General features: G+C 44.1%; 1 protein-coding gene across 12 annotated transcripts in view; it reads left to right on the top strand.

Moving 5' to 3' along the window:
* The window catches only part of MYO9A (myosin IXA), a 189,824-nt gene that overhangs the window by 21,158 nt on the left and 141,251 nt on the right, over nt 1-27,415 (top strand). For all 12 annotated transcript variants that reach the window (XM_030496909.1, XM_030496904.1, XM_030496907.1 and 9 more), the window contains exon 2: nt 14,175-15,098. In XM_030496909.1, coding sequence (XP_030352769.1) covers nt 14,256-15,098 — 843 coding nt within the window. In that variant the 5' untranslated portion in view covers nt 14,175-14,255. The remainder of the gene's footprint in view (nt 1-14,174; nt 15,099-27,415) is intronic.

A 27,415-nucleotide genomic window follows, 5' to 3' on the forward strand; every position in this document is an offset into this window, starting at 1 on the left:
AACCCCGCAGGTACTGCAGTTTCTGGAGGGATGTCTGCATTCCATCGCCTGTGTCAGGTGGAATTGATGGTTTTCCATATGGAGATATGGAGGTCACTGTGTGTTTAGTGGGGAGAGGCCCCTCTGCTTCCCCTTGAACGTGGAAGAGAAATATTGGGAGAGACAGATCAGCACGTGGTGGGAAGCAAAAGGGGAGAGGCCCTGATGACTTTCTCTGAGAATAACTCCGCAACTGAAGCTAATAGTCCCTGAAGAATCACCTTTTAAATGTTCAAACCCCAAATATCCCAGGGAAGGCTTTAGATTTATAGAAGGTTTAAAAAAACCCTGAATATATGAGGTAGAAGAGAGCTTTTTCTCAGCCTGTGTGGCACTCTATTGAGGTAAGAGTGAGTAGCCACTGCTGCAGTAAGGGAAACGCTGTCCCTGGAGCTGCTTTGAGAGCTGCCTGTGGTAAATGCACGGACACATGTCAAAGAAGCAGTTTTGCTTCTGGCTTAAAAGAGTTTCTTTCTCTCCATGATGTTTCTACTTGAGATGTGGAATAACTTTGAGATGTTTAATACTTTGCTGCTGCAGGCTGTCATCTAATTTCTTAAAGCAGCTGAGGCTGTTTGGCCTCTGTCAGCACAGACAGCCTGAGCCGTGTGCCCAAGGACCATTGGTTTTTCATTTGTTAATCATAGAATCGCAGACTGGTTTGTGTTGAAGGGACCTTAAAGCTCGCCCAGTTCCAACCCCTGCCACAGGCAGGGACACCTTCCACTAGAGCAGGTTGCTCCAAGCCCCTGTGTCCAACCTGGCCTTGAACACTGCCAGGGATGGGGCAGCCACAGCTTCTCTGGGAAAAGTCTGTGCCAGCGCCTCAGCACCCTCACAGGGAAGAGCTTCTGCATTAGATCTAACCTGAACTTCCCCTGTTTCAGTTTAAACCCACCACCCCTTGTCCTATCACTACAGTCCCTGATGAAGAGTCCCTCTCCAGCATCCTTGTAGCCCCCTTCAGACACTGGAAGCTGGTCTGAGGTCTCCATGCAGCTTCTCTTCTCCAGGCTGAACAGCCCCAGCTTTCTCAGCCTGTCTTCATACAGGAGGTGCTCCAGCCCCTGATCATCCTTGTAGCCTCTTCTGGACTTACTCCAACCCCCTCTTCTTATTCAGGATGGGAAAATCATCCTTCTAAAGACAAAGGAGGACACATGGAAGTACAAGACACTGAACAGAAGAGAAAAGCAAATACATTGTGCAAGTTTGAACTGAATATGCTCAGTTTTAACTTGTGCCCACTGAAGCATTGAAATCACTGTCAGTCTTGTGAATATTCCTATTTTTGCTGCTTGATCTCCAAAGAAACCAGATTTTCAACCTCCAGATGGGTTTTTATCAGAGAATACATTGACATTCAGACTGTTGCCTTGCTCAGCTCAATTCTGACCTTACTGGACTAATAGAATGATTTAAAACCAGAACAGTTCCAGAATGTGCTTTTGAGCTTTATTTACTCAACAGCTACGTTCCTCTGCCCCATTTTGTGTTGAGCTCCAGCTTGACTGGTTAAGGTAGAAGCTGTTACCCGAGTGCAAGGATCATAGAACCATGGAATACCAGGTTGGGAGGGACCTCAAGGATCATTTGGTCCAACCATTCTAGGCAAAGCATGACCTAGACTAGATGTCCCAGCACCCTGTCCAGCTGAACCTTTAAAGTGTCCAGTGTTGGGGAGTCCTCCACTTCCCTGGGAAGATTATTCCAGTGACTGGTTGTTCTCATTGTGAAAAATTTTCCTCTTGTGTCCAGTTGGAATCTCCCCAGGAGTAGCTTGTACCCATCACCCCTGGTCTTTTTCATGGGACTCCTTGTAAAAAGGGAGTCTCCGTCTTCTTTGTAGCCACCCTTAAATACTGGAATGTGGTGATAAGGTCTCCCCTGAGCCTTCTCTTCTCCAGGCTGAACAAACCCAGCTCTCAGCCTTTCCTTGCATGGCTGCCCAGTCCTGGTGAGCTTGTGTCCACCAGGACACACAGGTCCCTTTTCCCAGAGCTGCTCTCCAGCCGAGTAGATCCCAGCCTGTGCTACGCTCCTGGATTGTGTTCTGCCAGGCACAAGACCTTCCACTTGTCCTGGTTGAACTCCATAACATTAGCCCATGCTTCCAGCCTATCCAGGTGATCCTGCAGGGTGGCTCTCCCTGCCAAAGTGGCCACTTCCCCACTCGGTTTGGTTTCATTGGCAAACTTGGTCAGGGCACTCTTGATACCACCTTCCAGATCATTTAGGAAGACATCAAACAGTGTTCGGCCCAGTATTGATCCCTGGGGGACCCCACTGGTGACAGCCAGCTCCCCCACCACTGCACACACCACTTGTCTAGTCTGTAATGCTTCAGCTTCTCTAGGAAGAGTCTGTGGGAAACCATCTTTAAAGCCTTGGAGAAATCCAGGTAGACGATGACCACTGCACACCCCACATCACCCAAGCAGGTTACTTTGTTGTAGAAGGTGATCAGGATGAAGCTGTGGTCTGAGCTGCAGTGGTGGTGTAGTTTTTGCCCAAAGCTAGGAAGATTCAAATGAAATGCAAAGCCCATGTATGTCTTTGTCCCCTGGTGTCATCTTAATCCTTGTCTGTAGGTTCTGCTTGTCGTGCTTCATGTTGGGTGGCTGTATGGAGTTACCTGCTTGGTGGGCATGGAAATCAGGATTCTTCCTAATCCTTATCAGTGATGCACAATTAGCAAAAGGTGTATGAACCCCCCCAAAACCAGCTTTAAATTACCCGGAGGATATCAGAGGCACCCTAAATACATGTTCATTGTGGCAGTGTGCTGTGTCACTGCATCTGCTGTAGATCCTGGATCCTCATTTCATTTCTAAAGGTGAATTATGACATCCCTAATGGATGCATCGATTCCCTGCTGCTGGTCCCTGACCATCACTGAACTTCTGCAGACTTCAGTCAGCAGATCTGCTCTGTCAGGAAAAGCAATACTTGGTAACCTGAATTTAGAAGAAGGTGACTATTCGGAATAACCTGAATTTAGGAGCTGTATTTGGCTCAGCCAGGGCTGTAGCTCTCATTAAAAGGTCAGTCCATGCTTGGTCAAGCATTTGTCTTTCATACGTGTTGTGTTTGGATGCTTGCACTGATCCAGCACTGCCCATCCGTCCACAGTACTTTGTCTGGGAAAACAAACACTGTGCACACGTTGGAGTTTCTCCTTTTCTGCTATTCTTTTAAATCAACTGGTCTTTTCCAGGATATTCCAATGCTCGTTTGGACCGAGCACATAAAAAGTGGGCTTTGGTGACAGGACCTCCCACCTTGCAGAGGCTGGCAACCTAACTGGTGTCTCACATCCATTGTACACAGTGCAGCTTGACTTCCTCCTGGATGTTTGCTCCTGGACAAGCAGTGGAGGTGGAAACTTTCTCCATGTTGCCATAATGTGCCTCTGTATATTAAAAGGATCTTTAATTCCCCAAATAATCTTGTCCCATAGTCATCCAGTTCTTGCATTCCCTATTAAAAAGGTCATGAGTGATGCCAGGATAGCATTTAGTTTCCTTAGTCCTTCCCATGAATTCACAGCTTCTTTCAGGGACCTCATGAACAATTCAAGAAGCTGTTGATGCAGCTACAGAATTCAGAAACAAGAGAAAAATTTGGGGAAAAAAAAGGAATATTTGCATAGGAAACTTTGCCCCTGTTTGGGAGAAGGGGACAGGAAGATGAGATGCAGTACGGAGATTCGTGCTGGAAGTCCTGGCTGTGCACACAGTGGTGGAATATCTAACATATATAAAGCTATATGGTGTAGGTGGTATTTCACACAAGCTGTCCCTTCGGTTTTAGAATATCAACATTATTTAGTGAACTATCAGTCTTGAAATATTTTGCCATGCATTATTAAACGCTTGGATAGATCCCCTTTTTTCCTTCCTTTTTCAATGCTAATGTTTTCAAAGCACTCCAAAGCTGATGTTTTTGGGTGCTGGCAGTAACTATTTTTAGTGAAGCTGTCATCTATTATTCAAGGGATTTTTCAGTACTACTTGGCTTGGAAGAAGGCTTTTGTTTTTGGTTTCAGGTCCTGCTGCATTCAAAACACTCTCGTTTGAGTTTAAAAGCCACCCTTGTGTTGTGACACCTACCTGACAGCATCATTTTGAGACGGAATAGATTGTTTTGTGGTTAGTTTAACTGCAACATCCTATTTGTGCCCTTGCTTGTAAATGATCTTAATCTGTGGGATGAATATTTTTTATAAATATGTCTTTTAGAGGAAAAAGACTGGGGTTTTTTTGGTTTGGGTTTTTTTTTTCCCATAACCTAGTGGCTGGAACTCACATTTAAAATATGAATCACCCTGTTTGGGTGGTTTTGTTTTGATTTTTTGGGGTTTTTTTGCTTTGTAAGGTAACCAAGCAGATCTGGCAGTACAGTTTCAATATTATTTTCCCTTTGATCCTTGATTGCACATCACTGAATGCTTAAAATCTCTTCTTTATGCCAGCTGGGCTATATAGAGAGCATACAGGTTGCTACCAGTCTGTGGATAACGGGATCGGGTACCTGCACGGACCGGGGGGCAGGAAGGTGCTTTCAGGTTGGTGTTACAAGTTTTTCATAGTTCTGCACTGGAAAGGAACACTAATTTTTGTAGGATTTTTAAGTGCTCAGGAGTAGAAGCTACTTGTATGATCTGGACAAAGTTCTAAAACATATATATATAGGTGAAGTGATGCACTAAGCTGGTTTGGATGCTGACCTTTGAGAGGAGGCGGGTAATGTGGCATCATCTATTCTTTAACCATGAACTTGAATCTAGTCAGGAGCAGCTGCTGCTCTCCTGACAAGGCTGCAGTCATTGCTGGTGGGGGCTGACTTTCATTTGTTGCAGCAAAGCTGATGCTCTGTGGGGAAATGATTTCATATGCAGATGGAAACGGGAAGGAGGTGGAAGCAGAAGCAGCGGAGGGAGGACAGAGCTCACATACGTCCTGCAATCAGCTGAGGGGCACCTCAACTGACAACAAGAACAAGGATGGGCTTGTGTGGGAGCCGGGGGGGGATTTGTGTTTAGGAGTAAGAGTTATAGCAGAAGAAATCCCGGCTGGCAGATGCCAGCAGCTGCAGGGGGAGGTGCACATGGTACTGGAAGAATATGGACTTCCAAAAAGAGCTTTATTCCTATGTAGATGCTTGAGAAAAGCTGAATCGTGGTGTCACTCAAAGAACATGGGCAGAGCAGGAGAACTGGGGAATTGGCTGTTTAAACTCTCCTTCATTAAAGGGTATGCTTTACCTAAAATGTTCCAAAATAGGATTTGGCTCCTGACCTGCTTTGTATCATTCATTTTAATCCTGAGGAGTATATATCCTATCAGTAGGAAAGTGGGAAACATCTTTTTGGCAGCAGGGAAAGCTCAGGGTTTGTGTTGCTGGGTCACCGGGAGCAGGCAGGTAATAATTTTTGTGAAATGCAATAATATTGCATTTGGAACAGAGGAAAATTTAATTTGAAGCAGATTGTTTGCCAAAAAGAGTTTTCTGTGAGAAGGCTTTAACATCATCCCTTTCTTGCTATTGGTGCCAGCCATAATCCTCCAGAAAATGAAGAAAATAACATTAGTAACAGCATTATTGCATCTTCCTCAGCACTAGGACATTTAATTATGACTTTGTGCCTAAACCGTATTAACTTCAGACAACTTCAGTGCTTTTAAGACTACAGGAAAACATCTGAAATTATTGAGGTATTATTTGACCCAGTATTCAAAACTAATGCGGTGCCATTCAGTTATGTACATTGTCTCTAATTTTTACTTTTTAGGGAAATACAGCACAGGAATTGTCACTTCCAAAGCGGCTTCATGTTTATTTTGCTGCATATGTGGGCCCCAGCAAGGCTAAGAAGTGTTGGGTTGTCTCGGCTCGTGCTAGAAGTGGGTTGGAGCAGGGAGTGACAATGCTGAGTCTCTGCTGGGCAACGTGGTTGTCTGAGTCAACAAGATCATAGAATCATAGAATGGTTTGGGTTGGAAAGATCCTTTCAGAAGGATCAATACACTGATATATCAATATATATTGATATGTATCAATATATCAATTGATCAGTGTATCAGTATATATTGACGTATGTAAATGGTATACTGATATGTCAATATATATCGATATATCAATATTCAACATACATTGTGATGAAATTGCCATGTGAGAAATTACTTCTTGATTAGAACATATAAAAATGTAAATTGTTTTTAATAAGCTGCCATTTATTTCTCTTATCTTCATGAGCCCCCAGCACAAGAGAGACATGGATCCGTTGGGTTGAGTTCAGAGGCCACAGAGCTGCTGCGAGGGCTGGAGCAGCTCTGCTCTGGAGCCAGGCTGAGAGAGCTGGGCTGGGGCAGCCTGGAGAAGAGAAGGCTCCTGAAGGGGACACCTTAGAGCAGCTCCAGTGCCTAAAGGGGCTCCAGCAAACCTGGAGAGGGGCTTTGGACAAGGGATGGAGGGACAGGCCAAGGGGAATGGCTTTAAGCTGCCAGAGGGGAGATTGAGATGAGCTCTGAGGCAGAAGCTCTTCCCTGTGAGGGTGCTGAGGCGCTGGCACAGACTTTTCCCAGAGAAGCTGTGGCTGCCCCATCCCTGGCAGTGTTCAAGGCCAGGTTGGACACAGGGGCTTGGAGCAACCTGCTCTAGTGGAAGGTGTCCCTGCCCGTGGCGGGGGTTGGAACTAGATGAGCTTTAAGGTCCCTTCCAACCCAAACCAGGCTGTGATCCTGTGAACTTTTCTACTGCAGCAGCATGGTGGCATTTAGGCGCCAGTGCAATGTGTTTGTGTAATACCAACTCCAGAAAGGATCTTTTAGCTCAGTTATTGTTTCAGGTGTGATGTTTGTTGCAGCTCGAAGTGCTACTGGAGAGCTGCGCCGCATCCTTTCCAGCACAGCAGTGGTCAGGTTTCTCCTCCACCGGTGCCTGCAGGCTGGGTTAGAAGGGGAAGGATGCCTTTATCTCCCCAGGTTTTGTTCTCTGAAGCTCTTGAGCTTGTCTGGGATAGAAGCATCTTCTCCTTAAGACTGGTGGAATTCTTGGGCTCCAGAAAAGGTATTTTGTGCATCCATTTTGGGGCTGGCAAGATGTTCCTCAGTGTGAACCTCTGTAGTCCTTGGCAGAGATTCTCTGCTCTAACATTCCATATACTTCATTTTTAACAGGTTCGGGAGGATTTTTATGGTACACACTGTTCTTTTTTCAGGCTCTATACATGAAATGTTTGGCTGCAAACAAACATATAAATAGCTGGACATGTGCTTTGTGAGATAGTAAAATCTTGTGTCCATTTATGGCTTATACTGCTCTCTCCCTGCTAGCTGCCTCTTCTCTGGGCTTGTAGGAATGTGGTATCTGACCTTCATCTATGCTTTTGGGATATCAGCTTGTTTCCAGTTGGGTTTTCAGAGACTGAACTGCTCTATGGACGCCTATAAGGAGCAAATCCAACCAGCAAATGTGGAAAATGGGACATTTTGGCTGCTCACATGAGCAGGATTTCAGTACTGGGGAGGGATGCTCTGTCAGATGACAATGGTTGGGCCACATTTGTAAATGACAAATTCATCTTTGCATTTGGAACAGGGCTGTTGTGCCTCTGGCCAGTGACTACTTAATTAGTCATTAGAAGAGGCAAAACAACCTATAATTTCATGTGATTCATCCCATTGGAAATCTCTAAACTTGGGATATACCAAGCACTCCTGCCTTCTTGTTACTCTGTCTGGTTATAGTCGTCCTTTGCCACATGGGGGATATGGGAGCAGCAAGTGTAAGTTAAACGATGCCACCTTTTCCTTTGCAATTTCCTTTGAGTTTTTTGATTTTATTTTTCTATACTATTACTGTGTGGTTTGTGGCACAAGAAAGCCAAGGGAGCAGCTGGAGGACATGGGCTTCATTGCTGATTCTCATTTGTCAGAGCAAAGCTTCTCATGATGCTGGGACAGAGAGAGAATTAACTTCCAAGCACTGTCTGTTCAGTGAGTACAATGAAAAAAGCTGATTATTTTCGTACTTTAACACCACCCTTTATGTGTGGGGACGTGCGTTTCAGGAGGACAGCAGTTCTTCCAGAAGTCAAGATGCAGTGACTCAACCCGGGAGTACAAGAAAGAGGAACAGTCAAGTCAAGGGCAAGGTTTTGTTTGCGTCATTTTTTGGGTCTCCCAGCATCACGCAGAAGTGCCGTAACAGAAGCAGAGGGGGAAATCACTTCTCCCATTCAGTTCCCTCAGTCACAGGCCTCATCCAGGCTCCCTGTAGTCCCTTTTAGTTCTATTTTAGGAAAACTTTCTTCCCGAAGGGTGCTCAGGCATTGGAACAGGCTGCCCAGGGCAGTGCTGGAGTCACTGTCCCTGGAAGCGTTCCCACACCGTGTAGCCGAGGCCCTCAGTGCCATGGGTTAGTGGTGGCCTTGGCAGTGCTGGGGCACAGTTGGACTTGATCATCTTAAAGGTCTTTTCCAACCTGGTTGATTCTAATTTCTGGTTTTTTTGCCCACATCCCTGCCTTTGGTCGCATCTCCAGCCAGCGGGGCAGGAATCCCGCAGACAAGAGCTTCATTCACTGTGTAGCTCTGATGAATTCCTTGGACTCTGATTCATCCCCTGCACAGAAGGTGCTTTGACCTTAAGGGGAAGAGTGAGTGATCATGTTGTTATTCATATCCGAATTCAGTTCCTTGTTTGTCAGAACCGTTTCCAAATACCTCGAGGAGTAATTCATTTTGCAACAGCTTTTCCTGTAATTTTTTGGTTTTAGTTGGGTTTTTCTTTTCTTCCCACTTTCATTTTGTCTCAGCTGCAAGTTGAAACTGACAGATTTCCATATGAGGTCCATCAGCGAGAGTGTGGTGAACAGGCAGCACCATCCTCACCCATCTCCAGCTGCCAGAAGGAGAGGAACCATTGAGTGGTTGTTGGACCAAATCAGATCAATATCAAAACCTCAAGACTTGGAGTAGTTCCAGGCTCAGGAAGGGATTATCATCTACTGAGGTGCTTTTTGTATCCATGGGCCTCTTAAATAGCAAGAGATATGAGTTTAAAGCGTGGGTAAATAGGAGAAGCTGGTGAGCTTAGGAACAACTTGGAAAACACTTGCAACCTATTTTAGGTTACACGTAGTGTGGGCAACTTTATATCTTTGGGAACGATTTACATGGTTTGAGCTGTGTATTTACAGGTGCTTCTTTTATGTTCTGGGAATCCTGCTTGGAGGCTGAGTAGATATCTCTGGCTGTACCGGCATGACAGCGTGGGATCACCCCACCAGAGGCATGGTGGGTAGCACTGGCCAAGCAGAGTTTCTCCTTTTATTATGGCTCTTGACAATAACAGCCAAAAAACACTTTATGGATCTGACTTAGACTGGGGCCATTGAGAAGGTTTATCTACAAAATCATTCGGTTTGCAGAAGCTGAAGGGACACAGATTCTTAGGTTCACCCACATTTGCTTTGAACTCTGAGCACGATAAAGTGGATTTAGCAAGCAGGAGAATTCTGGATTGCAGAGTTGGGACCTAATGGAAAATTTTAGGGGGAGAGGAAAGAAACCAGCAAGCCATGTTTGTTCTTGCTGTTGCAGGAGATGATGGTTGGTTTGGTGCCTACAGGGGTTATGTTTTGGTTGTGTGTCACCACCCCATTATGCCAGGTCCAGCTGGGACTTCTGTTGCTGCTGAGCATCTGTGAATGTCTCAGCTCCTGTTTTTGTTTTCTGTTTGTAATTTAGGTCATCTCACTGCATTGGTGTCTCGCTTCAATCCAAATAAGCTATTCTGAAATTTATCCAATAGATCTTTTTTCTGTATATGGACAATCTTGGAGTGCTGATGGTTTCTTTTCCCCATCCAAGCTTATTGTCCCTTTTGAAGAAGATGGTTTGAGTTCTGGTTACAAATATAGTTGAAGGTGTCCCTGCTCATTGCAGAAGGGTTGGACTGATAATGGTTGGACTTGATGATCTTAAAGGTCTTTTGAGACTGACGCAGATGATGAAGAGGAAATAATGATGTTTCGCTCCCATCAGCAAACAGTGGGAAGAGAAAAATCTGGTGAGAAGACGATAAAAAGGAGGGGGTTAAGCATGACATCTGAAGGAGGCCTACAAGGATGCTGGAGAGGGATTCTTCATCGGGGACTGTAGCGCTAGGACAAGGGGTGATGGGTTCAAACTTAAATAGGGGAAGTTCAGGTTAGATATAAGGCAGAAATTCTTCCCTGTGAGGGTGCTGAGGCACTGGCACAGGGTGCCCAGAGAAGCTGTGGCTGCCCCATCCCTGGCAGTGTTCAAGGCCAGGTTGGACACAGGGGCTTGGAGCAACCTGCTCTAGTGGAAGGTGTTCCTGCCCGTGGCAGGGGTTGGAGCTGGGTGAGCTTTTAAGGTCCCTTCAGTCCAAACCAGCCTGGGATTCTATGATTATATAAATGATTGAATGGACTGACATGTAAAACTGCAGCAACCACTGAGACATTGAGCACCTACATGAGCTTTTCTAGTAGTTCTTACAGCCTCAGCTGTCACAGATGTGTCAGTGGCATCAGTTTTGATGGCGCAGGGGTGTTATTTCACATACCAGCAGCACGAGGCTGTTTGCTGCTGCAGAAGAGAAATTTGGAAAGCCCTTGTGCCACTGTGTTCAGATTAGGCAGTGAAGTGTGTTTGAATTGGCCAATTCTTTATCAGAGTTTTTAGGTTTATCTCTTTGAGCAATTCCTACCCCACATGGTATGAGATGTGACGTACCTGTGGATGGAGAAATCCAGGTTCTCCTGAGCAGCCGAGGCTGTTACAACTGCCTGAGGATTGGCAACAGGGAGAAGGTTTTGCTATTTTTGCCATCCCTCATTTGCGTTATGGGATGTTATAATAAAACCAAGTGAACTTTGCTTCCAGAATTGCCCCTTTAGCAGCCTCCACGCTGACACTTATCTTTAGTTCTTCCAAATCATCCGATATTTGGCAAACTCTGTCAGTGATTTCAGGCTTTGGCTGTCACAGATTATTTATGACGGGGACTGATGCTTCCAGCAGATGATGTATTTTGGACTTTTGCCACGTGTTGCTTATGCTGTCCCTGAAAAGGAAAATACTGAGATTGAGCTTTCTGAATGGAAAAATAAGAAATGGCATTACCTAACCCTTCTGTTTGGTACCTTTCCACAGGTAGCTGGGACATCCTCCTTTGTTTGATATCCTCCAGAATAACCCTTGCTAAAAACCAGCCCCCAGTTCAAAAGCACTCACTACGTGTGGTGATATATATGTTTAACTTGAAAAAGCATGTTTGTTTATGTATATTAAACTGTGGCCAACTAGTAAAAGATTGCATATAATGTAAAAATAAGTAATTTTGTACAAGTTTAGTGTATGCACAAAGCCCAGTTGACTGTCATAGTTTTAGTAGCTTTTCCTTCTGGCAATTGGATCATTACTGCAACTTTTAGAAGGGCCTCTGATCTCCTTGGAACTATGAATTAGTTTTGTTATGCAGGACAACACAAGGCTTCATTTGTAACCTCAGGTTTGTTTGGAGATGGTGCTTTTTATGTTGCAAGTAGAATTATGGTAAAATCGAGCCACATCAGTGAGCAGGGTCAGTGTGAGTAACAGTCTTCATTTGAACACAGAAAATGAAAAGCATTTAGAAACTATTAAGATGTAAGTATCTTGTCTTAAAATGTCATCAGTTCTTCCTTTCACAGGCATGCACAGCCTGTGAATTTTGGCCAGAGTTTGCAATTATTTCCGACCTCTGAGGGCTGATGTATCCTCTGGATTTCCATCTCCCGTGGGATCCGGTACTGCTGCCTTCAGCCTTGCCAAAGCCCGTACGTGAGTGAAGCGGCTGGTGGTAAAGCCAGGTCCTTTTATAACCTGCCACTTACTTGGGCACAGCAACAGGAAGACACTAGCTTTTCTTTCCATCAGACAATATAAACGACTTCAATGTAGCATCATTTTTAGATGTTCTAATTTAAATGTAACCCCAGAGCAACACAAAGTGCTTTTAATTGAAGTAGTATTAATTTTTTGGCAACTCACAAATACTTTTTGGTTTTTTTCTTGTTCCTTTTTAATTTTTTGTGTCCAAACACACAAATATTGTTAAATTTAAAAGTCCTACAAAAGCCAATATAACAGCCTGCTTGCACAGTTGTCATTGGGAGAGCCTTTCTCCCTCACATACGGTAGTGACCTAATAACACCCATTTCAGTGCAGGATTCTCTCCATACACTGCCTGTTTGAGGCTGAGCAGAGCCAGGCTCTGGGAGACCACAAGCAATTATCTTCATTAACGTTTCTTTTACCTAACATAATACTCCAGCCATGGTTAGTGTTATTAAAAGCAAAGCCTGTGGCACACCTCCTGTGATTTATAGGGCACAAATTAACACCTCTTTGCTTTCTGACCTCGCCACATTTCTTAGTCATTAGTGGAAGCTTCTGGCGCTTGAGTGGTTTTGGAGGGGGGGAGAACTTGGCTCTTCTGTGATTCCAGAGTAACTGGGGCTTATAGCCGCTCCATGGGGCTCATGCCTGGCTCACAGTTCTGCTGGATTCAAGTTGTTTGGATGCCGAAGACAAAGATGTTTGTTATTCCAGTGAGTCCATGCTGTAGAGAAGCAAGGAAGGCTTTCGGGTAGGTGTGGTGGAGTGGCCTGATGCTTTAGAGAGGATTTATTGAGCTTGCATGTATTTAACAGGAGGGAGGGGGTAGAAGGGAAGGTTGGTTTGCTCAAGGTAATCAACTTAAAGTCCTGTTTGCAGTTCTCACGTGAGTCAGCAAGGCTTTGATACACTCTGATAACTTGAATAAAAATAACCAGCCCTCTTGTTGTAAGCTTTGAAGTAAAATCTCAATGGGGAATTATCTAGCTTAAGTGTGGTAGGTTCCCCCCCCCGCTCCTCTTCTTGAAGAAAAGCTGATGCTGGAGTCAGCTAGACAAAGAAAGCCCAACTCAGCACTTAACTGACATCATCCCTGTTGCATCTGCGCCTATAGTAAAGCTATAGGAAAGCAGTTGGAGTGCTTCCCAGTATATAATATATGTGCTGCTACCAAGCCATGTGCTGTGAATCCCTGTCAGATATATTTCACTGTGACACATGAATTTCTTTGCATTGAATAGCACGTGGCTCGGGATAATACACTTCATGAAATCCTGGAGTGAGAAACAATGCAACATAAACAATGCTTTTCATTTGAGGACCTGAGAAATCTTGTAGCAAATGAAACTAATCTCCAAATCCTTGCATGGCTGTAAAAGAGGAGGGAGGAGGCTTGGAGTGAAGGTCTTGGATCTGGGTACTTGGGGAGGAGCACAAGGACAGGGTGACCTGACGTTGCTTCCTGACGTATGCTTCCTAACGTTGAATAGCTGAAGCTCAGGAGCTCCCTGAACCTGAAGTGGGTTTTGAATTCATGTTTTGAGCACTTTTGAGCGTTTTGTCAGTGCTACCAGGAAACTCATAGTTGTGAGGTCTTGGTCCTGTGGAGCAGTGCCCAAGGAAAAGCTCGTTATACTTAACATTAGGATGTGATCACATAAACTTCTATCAGTATTGAATGTCTCCTGCCGCTTTATTCCCAGATCCTGGCTTTGAAGGTCCTCTGCATTTCTTCATAGTTAACTTTTGTCTTTATATTGAAATAACTCTTAACATCTTCAAGGGAAGTTTGAAGTTTCTTAGAACCAATTGGTGGAGAACTGAGGATCATTAACCCTGGAATTGCTTTCAGTTGGCGTTGGTGGTGGCTGTTGTCATCTTGTACTGATTATGTTTGAGAAATTAGCTGTGCATTTGATTTGGTGCTGGAGATTTGTGTTCTGTGGTTCATAAGCAGTATGAGAGAAATAAATAGTGAGATTGTATGGGTGAGTTGGCTGGAATACTTCATATCTAATATCAGATATGGACATCTCTGGAAAAGGTGAAACCCTGTTCTCTTTTCAGCTTTTGGTTTGGAATCATTGTTTGCTTCCTCTAAGGCAATTGGTATTGTCACTTGTGTTGCTCCATTGCATCTCATGGTGTATGTCAACTGGTTTCCAAGGATCCCTGCTGAGATAAACGTAACCTATTTTTGTTCTGCTTTTTTTTGTTTAGTTCTGCTAACATGATGACCTGACAAGATATAGAGGACAGTCCTGACTATGCAGCGCAGGTACTGATGGGAAAGGATCCAATATGAGTGTAAATGATGTTGGAGGAAGACGACGCTTTGAGGAGAGCGAGTACACGCTGCACATCTACCCCGGGAGCATTGCGGAGGGGACTATCTACTGCCCCATCACCGCCAGGAAAACGTCCACAGCCGCTGAGGTGATCGATTCTCTCATCAATAAACTTCAGCTCGAGAAGACAAAATGCTACGTCCTGGCCGAGGTGAAGGAGTTTGGGGGGGAGGAATGGATCCTCAACCCCACGGACTGCCCCGTCCAGCGCATGATGCTGTGGCCTCGCATGGCCCTGGAGAACCGCATCAGCGGCGAGGACTATCGCTTCCTCCTGCGGGAGAAGAACCTGGACGGCTCCATTCACTATGGGAGCCTCCAGTCCTGGCTGCGGGTGACGGAGGAGCGCCGCAGGATGGTGGAACGTGGCTTCCTTCCCCAGCCACAGCAGAAGGACTACGATGACTTGTGCAGCCTGCCAGACCTGAACGAGAAAACGCTCCTGGAGAATCTCAGAAACCGCTTCAAGCAAGAGAAAATCTACACCTATGTAGGCAGCATCCTCATAGTTATTAATCCATTCAAGTTTCTACCTATCTATAACCCCAAGTATGTCAAGATGTACGATAACCACCAGCTGGGCAAGCTGGAGCCCCATATTTACGCTGTGGCAGACGTGGCTTACCACGCCATGCTTCAGCGGAAGAAGAACCAGTGCATCGTGATTTCGGGAGAGAGTGGGTCAGGAAAGACACAGAGCACCAACTTTCTCATTCATCACCTCACCGCCCTAAGCCAGAAGGGATTTGCCAGTGGAGTAGAACAGATTATTCTTGGAGCTGGACCAGTGCTTGAGGTAAGATGAAACGATAGCAGCGTGGAAACCCTTCAACGGTGAAAAAGTAAACCCTGAGTAATTATGACACGAATTGAGGGTTATCTGCTCAATGCTGATACTGAAGTTACAACAGTACTAACAATAAAAGAAGTTGTGTTTCTGCCTATGGAATCCTACCTGCTCCATAATAAAGCAAAATGAAATTAGAGCAAATGGCTTTTTTGGCAGATGGTTTGTTTTCGCTCAAGTGTTTTGTAATATTGGTATATCCTGGTGACTTTTCAGTTTGCAAACGGAAATGAAAAAAGCCTTTCTTGAGTTATTAGTAGCCTTTCTTTAGAGTGCCTTGAAAAGGGAATCCATTGCACATAGTGTTTCAGTAGTGTTGCATTTCTAGAGTTTCTATGCACTCAGCTTCTTTGCGCTGGGGAAGAGATCAGAGGGATAATGGTCAATGTTTTATTCCTAACCACAAGTACCTGATTCAGTTACTTTATGAGGACTTTTTCTGTGTGTGAAAGGAGATGAGGTGAACTGTACCCGTCATTTTACAGATGCGAAACTCTGACGAGGGGTACAAGCATTCACTAATTTGCCTTGAGTTTGCCCCCTAACTCTTTGAAATGATTTCCCTTAGAACTGGAGTTTTGCTTGTTGTGGAGTTGTGTTTGTTAAAGCCTGTCTGCACGTGGGTGACGTGAGCATCAGCTGCCGCCGTGCCATTGTTGTTCTTTGAATAAAGAGGTGGCCTGATGGCTGGGTGTTCTGCTCTTCAAAAAGGTGCTTTGACTGAAGGACAGTAAAATTCATGGGGTTTGGGAGATTTGTTTTCTATTTTGAGAGAGGTTTTTGGCAGCTGTAGACAAAGATATCTACTCTCTGTATCCATATGCCATTAATGAGTCTGAGGACTTGCATCAGTTTCAGCTACCAGCAGAGGATGGGGAATCAGAGGAAGGACTAGCGCTCCTAGATGTCTCGGCTAAGGATAAGCCAACAGCTTCATTTTGCAAAGCCAACAAGGTTGTTTTCTGTTTTCACATCAGGTAGAATGGGCTGAGCTGATTGAATGTGGAGTTAGCAAATGATTAAAGTCATTCAGGGTGGGCTTGCTCTGAAAAAGCAGCAAAATTGTGTAGCAAACTGAAGGTAAAGACATGAAAAAGTGACCCAATTAGGTGACCACATGAATTCTGGAAAACAAGTCTGAAAACTGTTGTATTCCACCTCCAATCCTGTTATTTATACAAAATATTTGCATACTTTTTTGGATATTGGTATGTTTTCTAATGTGTCTTGTTGGACCGGAGTCAACTTCATACTTCATACAATCATAAGATGAGTCCCAGACTGGTTTGGGTTTGAACAGGGCCTTAAAGCTCATCCAGTTCCAACCCCCTGCCACGGGCAGGGACACCTTCCACTAGAGCAGGTTGCTCCAAGCCCCTGTGTCCAACCTGGCCTTGAACCCTGCCAGGGATGGGGCAGCCCCAGCTTCTCTGGGCACCCTGTGCCAGCGCCTCAGCACCCTCACAGGGAAGAGCTTCTGCCTAAGATCTACTCTACATCTCTAAAATCTAGTTCTCCTAAGTAGTGTCAGAGAGAGCATTTATGTCTAGCTTAGATATGCGGAGGTGCAGAAGAGAGATCTCCATGAAAGAGAAGGTAGGAGGAAGTTTTGGGAATTGCATTTTCCTTCAGGAATAGGTAAATAGTGTACTTGCTTCTTCCCAGGGCCTATGCATGTGCTGGGATTGGGTACAGGGAGGGATCCAGGAAGCCTCTTTGCTTTCCTTTTGCAACATCTGCAGCTGGTTTTAAGACAAAAAGAATCTGAATCATATCTGTTGGGGTTTTTCCGCTTTTGGAGCAGGAGTTTGCATTCCTCTGCCCTGGCAGCTGCACGGCTGCTGTTGTGCTGCTCACTGCTTCCAGCTCTGTTGGAGAAAGTGAGGGTAATCCAGATGTTCTCCTGCTCTGCAGCACCAGCCCCAAATAGTCACAAATCACGCAGGCTTCAAGATAAAACGTACAGGCTTCTGCTTTTCCTTCGCTTCCTAAAGTGTCCTAAAAAAGTGATGTTCAGAGGAGAGCTGTTGGAAAGGGCTGTGTTACAGCCACCCGTTGCAGAGCTGACCTTTTGATTCCTTGCATTTGGGAAGTTCTTGCCAGGCACCTTCTTCAGTCGCCTTTTTTCCCCTCTGTGTATTGAAAATTAAATGATAAAGGATGATTGCCTTTATGGGAGCACCTCCCATACAAAGACAGGCTGAGAACATTGGGGCTGTTCAGCCTGGAGAAGAGAAGCTGTGTTTGGAGACCTTAGAGCAGCTGCCAGTGTCTGAAGGGGGCTACAAGGATGCTGGAGAGGGACTCTTCATCAGGGACTGTAGTGATAGGACAAGGGGTGATGGGTTTAAACTGAAACAGGGGAAGTTCAGGTTAGATATAAGGTATAAGGGAGTAATTCTTTACTTATGAATTCTTTACTTTGGGAGTGGTGAGACGCTGGCACAGGTTGTCCAGGGGCTTGGAGCAATCTGCTCTAATGTGAGGTGTCCCTGCCCATGGCAGTGGGTTGGAACTGGATGGTCTTAAAGTCCCTTCTAACCCAAACCATTCTATGACGTTCAGCTCAGGCTTCTCTTTTAAGAGGTAGCACATACCTCTTCATGCTACAACTTCTAGTTTAAGAAATAGAGCGCAGCAACTAAGAGTTTGCCTGGAGCTCTTAATCTCTTTCCCTTCTTGCAAAGCATCTCTGGTAGCCTGAGTGTCTGCACGGAGCCACCCGTTCCTGGGAATGTCTTCACAGTCGTGCTCGCACGGTGGGAGCGGAAGTGGAGCAGAATTAAGATATTTCTTTTTCCTGCAGCTTTGCTGTTTTTCTAATTTACCTTTTCTGAATAGCCTCAGCCTATTGTTTGTGGGGTTTTTTTGTGTGTTGTTGCATGAGATTCCTGTGAGTTGTGTCCAAATTGCACTTGTGGGGATGGCTGTCAAGGCAAGCTGTTACTACCAGCTAAACATGCTAATATCAGCCAGGAGTTGCATGTAGCAGCCACAGCAGGTTGGGCTGTGTACTGAGACCAAGCCTTTATTTGATGTCAGTCCTATGGATTTCTTCTACATACATTGGGATTTAATAGATGAGCCTTTCTGTAGCAGTGCTCCTTGGAATGGTTGCAATATGCCTTTTTTGTTTTCATAGAACCACAGACTGGTTTGTGTTGAAGGGTCCTTAAAGCTCCTCCAGCTCCAACCCCCTGCCACGGGCAGGGACACCTTCCACTAGAGCAGGTTGCTCCAAGCCCCTGTGTCCAACCTGGCCTTGAACACTGCCAGGGATGGGGCAGCCACAGCTTCTCTGGGAAAAGTCTGTGCCAGCGCCTCAGCACCCTCACAGGGAAGAGCTTCTGCCTCAGAGCTCATCTCAATCTCCCCTCTGGCAGGTTAAAGCCATTCCCCTTGTCCTGCCCCTACAGGCCCTTGTCCAAAGCCCCTCTCTAGTTTTGTGATTCTGAGACACTGTAAAATATTTATGTATTACTTGTGATAAATGATATTACTTAAATACTGTACTTATTTTTCTACCAATAAGGTTCCAATTGGTTTTAGAAGGTGATTTCCCTGATATTTTTTCTGTATTTTCCCCTGTTTTCTGATGAAGCCCATCTTTCCTTACAGAAGATTGCTTTCTCAGCAGGATGTCCATAGAGTTGAGCTCTCTGCCTCTGTAGTTTCAAGACTGAGCATCTCAAATTCAATTATTCAATGTAGTAACCAGAGGAGGAGTTGCATGTGCTGCAATTCTATTCTGTTTCCTACAGGCTTCATGCAGTGCTTCAGATGAAAACTCCATTATGGCCTTGATGCTCCATCAGGGACCCAAACCGCATGACTTTACTCCAACAGTTGCACTTGGGTTTGGATAGGCAAATAGGAGGAACTTCCTATAGGCAACTCATGCAGACCGTGAAGTGTTTCAACTTGATTTCTAATTCTAAACTCTGAGTATATTCCCTTTTCTTTTCTTACTCCTACTGGGATCAGTATTAATGGGAGATAATATTTGAATATATTCACTTCTTTTTCCCTACATGAAATGGTATGAAGGGGAGCTAGCCAAATTTCATTAAAATGGACTGAACAAAAATAGATTTAATTTGTCATGCTCAGTTTCCAGTACTCTGATTTTTAAGTTGGGTTGTCATGTGGCTCTAGAGGCTTTATATGTGAAAACTGGATTTATGTGAAGGGGTGAGGGAAGAGCCGTTGTTCTGCTCATTGCTCACTTCTGGTCATTTTTAACACCGTTGTTACAGCTCTTCTATGTGGCCGGGGTGGGGGTAGGTGTTTAATGCAGCACCCAGGGGGGGTTTTAGCCTCCCCAGAGCATGGAAAGCTTCTGGAGGCAGCAGCACAGAGATCATGCAGATGATGCCTAATGTGGGAAGAATTTGTGCAGGCCTCCGCGGCAGCCGGGACACAAAGGAGTCACACAGCAAAGCTCATGCACCAGATGCTTTCACCAGCGCTTTCAAAATGCTCTTATTCTTCAACTGGGGATGTTTTACAGTTCCAGGCTCTGTATCAAATAGCGTCTTGTTCATCCGCTTCTCCCATGCTGAATTATTCACTAGTTTCACTTTAGAGTCCTCCTGCAGTGCCCAGATTGGCTGGATTGGTCGCTGAGGTGAATATTCATATTAGTTTTCATTATTTACTATCTTCAGCAAACATTTTGTTACCCTAAAGTCTAGCTTATTTTATGTATGTGTATATATATGTGTAAAAAAATACATATATATAAAATGTGTATATATATAAATATATGTGTATATGTGTATATATAAAAAAATATATGTGTGTATATATGTGTATATATATAAAAATACATATGTGTGTATATATGTGTATATATATAAAAATACATATATGTGTATATATATAATGTCTGAATGACAGAAAATGGTGACTTCTGATCTACGATAGCTTCAGGGAAATAGAGGAGTTATTAAACAGGTTTGTGCAAAGCTGCCTTTCCCTCCACCCTTAAGAATTAGCAACAATTTAGTTTCCAGGAGGGAAGCACTAAATAAATCCCTGCCTTTGCTGGGTGGAGCCCTTGCTTGCAGGGAGCATTTTATCCAGCCTACGCATCCAAGCATCCCATCTTTTTCCATCCTTCTTCACCAGCTCTTTTTGGGGCAGTTGTTTTGTCTTGCCGTTTGTTCTCATTCATGCCCTTCCCTTTTTCTCCTTTTCTTTAGTTTTCTTTCACTGATCTTTTTAGGGTTTTGCTTCTTCCTCTCATGATGTAGATCTGGATTTTATAGATACCTAGATACTGTGTATCTAGAGATCTGGATTTTGTAGATATCTGGATCTTGAGGTTTTGTGGATCCCTAAATATCTGGATATTTAGATTTTATAGTTTTTTATCTATACAATAGAATCCTGAGTCTGACTCAAGCAGGGACCAAGGACTCATGCTTCCATGCAACCATCGCAAACCCAGCTGAAGCTCAGAATTATGCTGACTTTATTAATACCATTTTCTTCATCTTCACTGGCTAATTGCACCAGTGTATCTGTTATTTGGGTTTCTATTAAGCTTTTTTGTTTTCAACTTGAATATCAAGGTGCACATTTTATAAAGCACAAAGGAAGGGCCTCTTTCCTGAAAGCTTTTTGTTTCTGTATTTATTTGTATATATATCGAATAATATAATGATAATGTAGGACTCCAATGGTTTCAACCGAAGATCATGCTGCTACTGTCCCACAAGGCTTCCACAAGGACTTTGCATCGATAATTGATCCTAGTGTCTGTGGTTAACATGACACTGTATTTTCCTAGTCCTGGAATGAGGAATTAATGCTCTAGTAGGGACTTTGTTTCTCCCCCCTCCTTTCTCCCAGTCAAAACACAGACTTTGGTTGTAGGGCCATTCACTCGAGACCCTTTGGACTTTTTCGCGGCTGGGGAACCCAGGTGGGTTTTACATGCTGGGCCTGGGTGCTGGGTGGGTGCCAGGTAGGTGCTGTGCTGCAGCACGGCGCCCTTGGTGGGGAACAGAAGAGCCTGAGAACAAGGACAGGGCCTGCACCTGGCTCTGGTGGTAGCAGTTGACAGATGTTGGCTTTTGAAGGGTTTCTGCTGTCCCTGTGGCTTTTCCAGGCACCACACGTGAGTGCTGTCTGCTGAACATCTCTGTTCAGCATCTTGTTTGCTGCCCGAGGAGCAACCCCCTCTCTCACCTGCTCGAGGACAAGGTGATGGTGTCTTACTGAGCTCTGGGAGTTTGAACAAATTGTTTTCCAAGGCAGCAAATGACATTTTCTCAATCTGTCCTCGAGCGTGTTCGCAAGAGAGGTGTCTCCTGATTTGTAGCACAGAAACGGTTCTTGTTGCTTATTTTGTACAGTTTATACATTCTGTATGTGCATGTACAGCCTGTATGTACATCAGCAAGGAGTTCAGCACCACAAGGAGCCCTTGTGTGGAGAGAAGCAGCTGGTGCCAAGCCTGCATATGCACCTCCAGAGTGCTCCCATCTGGTCCTGCAGCAGCAGACCTCCGCTGCCTACAGCCAGGGGTTAGGTTGAATCACGGCAGTTTTGGAGCATGGAAACTGAAGTGGATTTAGTGGGAGGGACAAGAGGTTCCCTTTGAAGACCTCCTGAGCTGACTACAACACTGCAACCTTACTTCCCCATAAGCTTCCTATAGGAAGAGAGAAGTCAACACATTCACTGATGACCTCAAGCAGAGTGTGAGCATCAGTGCGAACAGCGATCATCATTCAGTGTTACATCAATGAAAATGTCTAGACGCAAGAATGGCCAGGATGAGCGGTGTTGGCCACATCCTCTACACCTTGGAGAAGACTCTTCTCTTTGTGGTCCTGATGTCTGCCAGACACAAAGATGTGTAACTCCTGCTTTGAGCAAACAGCTTTGCCAAATTCAAGGGAAATCCATTGAAAAAGCAAGGCAATATAGTGAAGCACGTGCAGGTAGCTGCTCTGTGGTTAAACATTACACAGAGGTTAAGTTAAAGCTCAGCAGAGTGTGTGACAGAGGGCGATGGGACAATCCTTCTTCCAAACCCTCGTTGCAAAAGTCTTGCTGGAGCTCATGGCAGCAGTTTGGGGTAGGCAAATAAACCCATTGTTTCCCATATTTGCAGAAAGGATCTGCCTGAACTGCAGCAGCCCATTGCAACTCGCTTCCATTCCCTTAATGAAGATGGATGAGGGATAAATGGTGCCAGACACTTGAGCCTTTGGCTTTGTCACAGTGATTGGGTATTTGGACTTTATGGGCAAAGGCTGCCATAGAGAAGATTAAAGGACAAGCTGAGTCTTAAGAGTTACTTTTGAGTTTAAAACAGTGGAGACATTTTGCAGATCATTTATTTGAAGACATTTAAAGGGTTATAAAATATATGTCCTTTTTGCATTGGTGTGAGCAACAAATTAAGGAAGCTTTTGCTCACTGGGATGGTTGGTGCCACACGTGCATCGCTGCTTGGTCCCATGAATCTTCATGACATAGGTCAGTACCACCTCTGTTTCGTAGAGAAGAGCCTTGAAGAGTGAGGTCCTGCTCCACAAGGATGGCTGTGCTCAGCCAGGAGAAGACTTCACCTCATCCTTCCTCCCTTCTCTGGGAGAACGTTAGGCAGGAGAGGGTGAAGCTCCCTGAAAGGAGGTTGTAGTGAGGTAGGGGTTGGTCTCTTCTCCCAAGGAACAAGTGATGGGACAAGAAGAAACAGCCTCAAGCTGCACCAGGGGAGGTTTAGATGGAGATTGGGAACAATTCTTTCCCCAGAGGGTGCTCAGGCATTGGAACAGGCTGCCCAGGGCAGTGCTGGAGTCACTGTCCCTGCAAGTGTTCACACTCTATGTAGCCGAGGCCTCAGTGCCATGGGTTAGTGGTGGCCTTGGCAGTGCTGGGGCACAGTTGGACTTGATGAGCTTAAAGGTCTTTTCCAACCTGATTGATTCTGTGATTGCCTCCACAACTTGCAGTCGTCTGGAGCTCAGGGATCTCCTAAATTGGCATCCATCTCTGTCTAATAAACCTGGATGGTTTTTTTGGCGTCAGCTTGATTACATGAAGCTTGTGGTGACTATCATAAATTATCTTCTATTATTTCCAGCCAGCACCTCAAGTACAGCAGCACACTGCTTGTTTTTTGGCCTACACCTGGATGGCTCTCCCACATGCTGCTAACCCAATATTCTCATAAAAATAAATCTTATGGCTATGTGAAAGCTGAAGGGTTTGGTAGGTCTTAACAACATGATTGATAGAAGGAATAGTGTCTATGTGACAACTACTCCAAGGCTTGTCAGGCCACAGCAAAGCCGCCTGGATGTGAAATGAATAATTTAATTCCCCTATTCTAAGAGCAGAGCATCTTTGAAGTTATGTATTTCCATCTTCAAGAGTCCTGGCCCCACCAGTGCCCATAAGTAATGCCATAATGGAGGAAAAGATGATACAATATTGTTTAAAAATCAAAATAATTCAAAATGTAGCACAGTACAAGACAAATCAACATGGTTGATTAGGAAAAATGTTACTTATAGTCACAGAAGCAATTTGTGCAAGTGATTTCCATTACAAAAGGTACCTGCAAACCGTATAATCCTCTATAGGAGATGCAGGGATCTGAGTAATTGTGATTATTTCTGATTTTGGGCATTATTGGATATATTTAACACTTTTGCATTTACCAAGGTGGTTAATTTCATGTGGACCAGTTCAAGTGGTAAGTGCTCCATCTCTGGCAGTGTTCAGGGCCAGGCTGAACAGAATCTTGGGTGACATGGTCTAGTGTGAGGCATCCCTGCCCATGGCAGGGGGTTGGAACTAGATGATGTTAAGGTCCTTTCCAACCTTCTATGATTCTGTACTGTTATGGGAAGACTGGTAGCAGGGTCTAATGTGGTGGTTTCCAAGCAGTTCTTATGAAAATACTTAAAGACATGCTAATGCCATACTCTAAGAACATTGGAATTTTGAGGAGAACATAATGGAATAATTTTTAAAAAGACCTTTTCAGAGTAACAAACTGTTTAAAATTCTCCATTCCCCCATTGCCGCTGTCAGGAAAGTGAGGAGATCACAGGTCTCGGATAAAAGGGGATGTAGACCAAAAAATGCTGATTTTCTTAATTAAAGAAGGAAAAAAGAGGGAAAAAAAGGAAAGGGAAGTTCAGCAATTTCTGGCCATAATGCAATTAAAAAATCTTTTTTTTTTTTTGCCAGAGTTTTCCAGCATTATAATATCCTCATGTTTGGTAAGAGGGAATAAGAACAGAGGAACTGGATTCCTGTGCCGCAACTCTGTGCTAGGGATCCAAAGTTTCCTGATTGTCCCCAAATCAGCAGATTTACGTATGGATTTTAATCAGGAGGAAAATCTTGGGCAAGGAGCTGTGAAGGATGCCAAAGGAGAATGAAAGTATGTGACTAAAAATGCGGAAGTCCAAGATAAGGGCAAAATGTTAAAACTTTAATGTGCTTTATCACAGAGGAAATTGGGAATCTTTTGAGAAATGGCAGGTTTGGGGAGCAGAGGTTTGGCTTTGGGGGGTGTATCCCAAATGTTCGCTGCTCCAGCACTTCCTAAGCAGAGCAGATCTAATCTCTCTGGACTTCAGTGAAGCATCTGACGTGCTTGGAAAAGAAACAAAAAAGAAAGAAGAGAAGATAAAAAAGAAGGAAAAAAGCAGATTTAATAATGTGAAATCTTTATTTTAAACATTACTGCTTTCTCTGAATTTGGAATATTTTAAATACAAGCTGGTAGGTGTAAGGGGTGGCACTGAGTTTATCCTATGGGAAAGTGTGGGGTTCCTTGGGAGTTTTCTTCTTCTGTCTTACAAATGACACCGTGAAATGAATTAGCATAGAACCCCAGACTGGTTTGGGTTGAAGGGATCTTAAAGCTCATCCAGTTCCAACCCCCTGCCACAGGCAGGGACACCTTCCACTAGAGCAGGTTGTTCCAAGCCCCTGTGTCCAACCTGGCCTTGAACACTGCCAGGGATGGGGCAGCCACAGCTTCTCTGGGCACCCTGTGCCAGTGTTAATTATCCTTTAATTAAGTAAATTATCCTTTAATTAAGGAGACCCACAAGATTGTCTTGAAGAGTAGAAAAATGAATATTTCTTTTTGTTGTTATTCATAAAAGGTGGAGTGGGCTGTATCCAACAGAGCTGGAGGAAGATTTGGGGTTGCCTCCTTAAAACCCCCTTCTCTACAAGGCTTATAACTACTTCTTCATCACAATTAAACTCTGCAAGCTTTAGGAATACACTTCTGTGTTTCACTTTAAGGCGCTGAACAATGTGCAGCTGGAAGTATTGGAGTTCATGTCTCTATTGCCTTGGCTCCCGCTGCAGAACCGGTGATGCTCAGAGGAATGTATTTGAATTATTAGGCTGAACTATGCATTTCTGGGCCAGAGTCATCTTGGTATTTGGAGGCCGCTGGGATGGAGGTAACTTTGCCAGGAGCTCATAAATTTGAGCCAGACTTTTTTACCTTAGTCAGAAAATTCATGTTTGAGCTTTCTTTAAGCTGGGATTCACAGTGATCTAATCCCAGCACACTGCCAAACCCAACCTGCCATTTGTAATATTCTTTTTTGGCGTTTCATTGCTGCTCTTTGTTTTAGCTTTTGTGTTTCATGTTGCTCGATTCCCTCTCCATCATGTTTGTTCCCAGAGCTGCTCATCAGAAGTGGATGAATGCACCCAATCACCCGGCAAAAAGCCTCTCTGGTAATTGCAGAGGCAGCGTGGAGCGGCTGGACCCACATCCGTGGGGCAGAGCTGACCTGCTCCAGGCTTTCCAGGGAAAAACACAGTGAGGAAATGCTTTCCATTTCTCCAAATAGCAGCTAGAGGAAAGCATGGTGTGGCATTTTGCAAGTCTTGGGACATGATGTGTGTGTGTACATATATATACACACAAATCTGCACTGCTGGTGTTGTATGAAAGTCCAAAGTAATACATATAGAATAATATCTACTATAATAATGTATGTAATAGAACATTAATGTACACACACACAAATCTGCATTGCAGCTGTTATATAGAAGTCCAAAGTAATATATATCTCTAACATAATAATAATTATAATATAATGGCATGTGGTGGTATTTTGCAAGAATTGGGACATTTTGTGTGTGTGTATGTATACGCACAAGCACACACAAACTGCATTGCAGTGTCATGTAGAAGTCCAAAATAATACATATATTGTATATTTATTGTTGTAGATATTATCATATAATAGTAATACAATAATAAACACACACACAAATCTGCATTGCAGGTGTCATATAGAAGTCCAAAATAATATATATTTATAAAAAAATCTACTAGAATAATATATGCAGTGAAATGGAATAATATATATACATGTAAATTCGCATTGCAGATGTCATGTAGAAGCCCACAATAATATCTATGTTATGATAATATCTCTTATAATAGTATTCATAATATAATTATATATGCACACCAAAAGATCTGCATTGCAGGTGTCATGTAGAAGCTCCAAGTAATTAATCAAGTAAAACGCCACTTTGTTTTCTGGGTTATGGTTTGGTGTGGAGCTTAGCATCCTTCTTGTAAAAACCTTTATTTTCACTTAATTCTCAAGCTGCAGAAGCGCACATGAGCTAATAGGAGTAAACCCTTTCTGCTATGGAGAAGCACCTCTGTGATGGATGCTTAAAATAGTTTGGAGAGTAGCCAGCAATGGAAATCTGTCCAGTGTTTCAATTATTGCATCTGCTCATGGAAAGGTGAGGTGTGTCAGTTATCTCTTGTGGCTGCGAATGGCCCTGTTGAATAACTGCAGATGCTTCTCCAGTACGTAGGTGTGCCACTAGGAGGTGAAAAGGATATCAAAGCTAACTTAAAATTATATGTGTTAAGTCAGTTTTAAAGGCATTTAAGTGAATCCCCCAAACCAGCAGCTGGTCAGTACTGTGCTGCTGATGATGTATAATTCCCAGCGTAGTCCTCAGAGCAGCACTGTCCATGTATCTCCAAACCTGGCCCGGGCAGTGATTTCTGTGTGGCACATACAGCACAGCAAGGCTGATTTCCCCTCTCCCCTCTCCCCCCTCCCCTCTTGCTTTTCTTTTTCTCAGATTGAATCAAATAATCACCTGCTCCTGCTTCTTATCTTAATTGCCACTGTATGTTTGCTTTAAATCACAATACCCTGTTGCCAGAAGCTTTAGATTAGCATTAAAGGGGGAAAAATAGTATTGTGGAGAGAGCAAAGCCCTTCAAA

The sequence above is a fragment of the Strigops habroptila genome, chromosome 9 (genome assembly GCF_004027225.2).
Source record: "Strigops habroptila isolate Jane chromosome 9, bStrHab1.2.pri, whole genome shotgun sequence".
Taxonomy (NCBI): Eukaryota; Metazoa; Chordata; class Aves; order Psittaciformes; family Psittacidae; genus Strigops; species Strigops habroptila.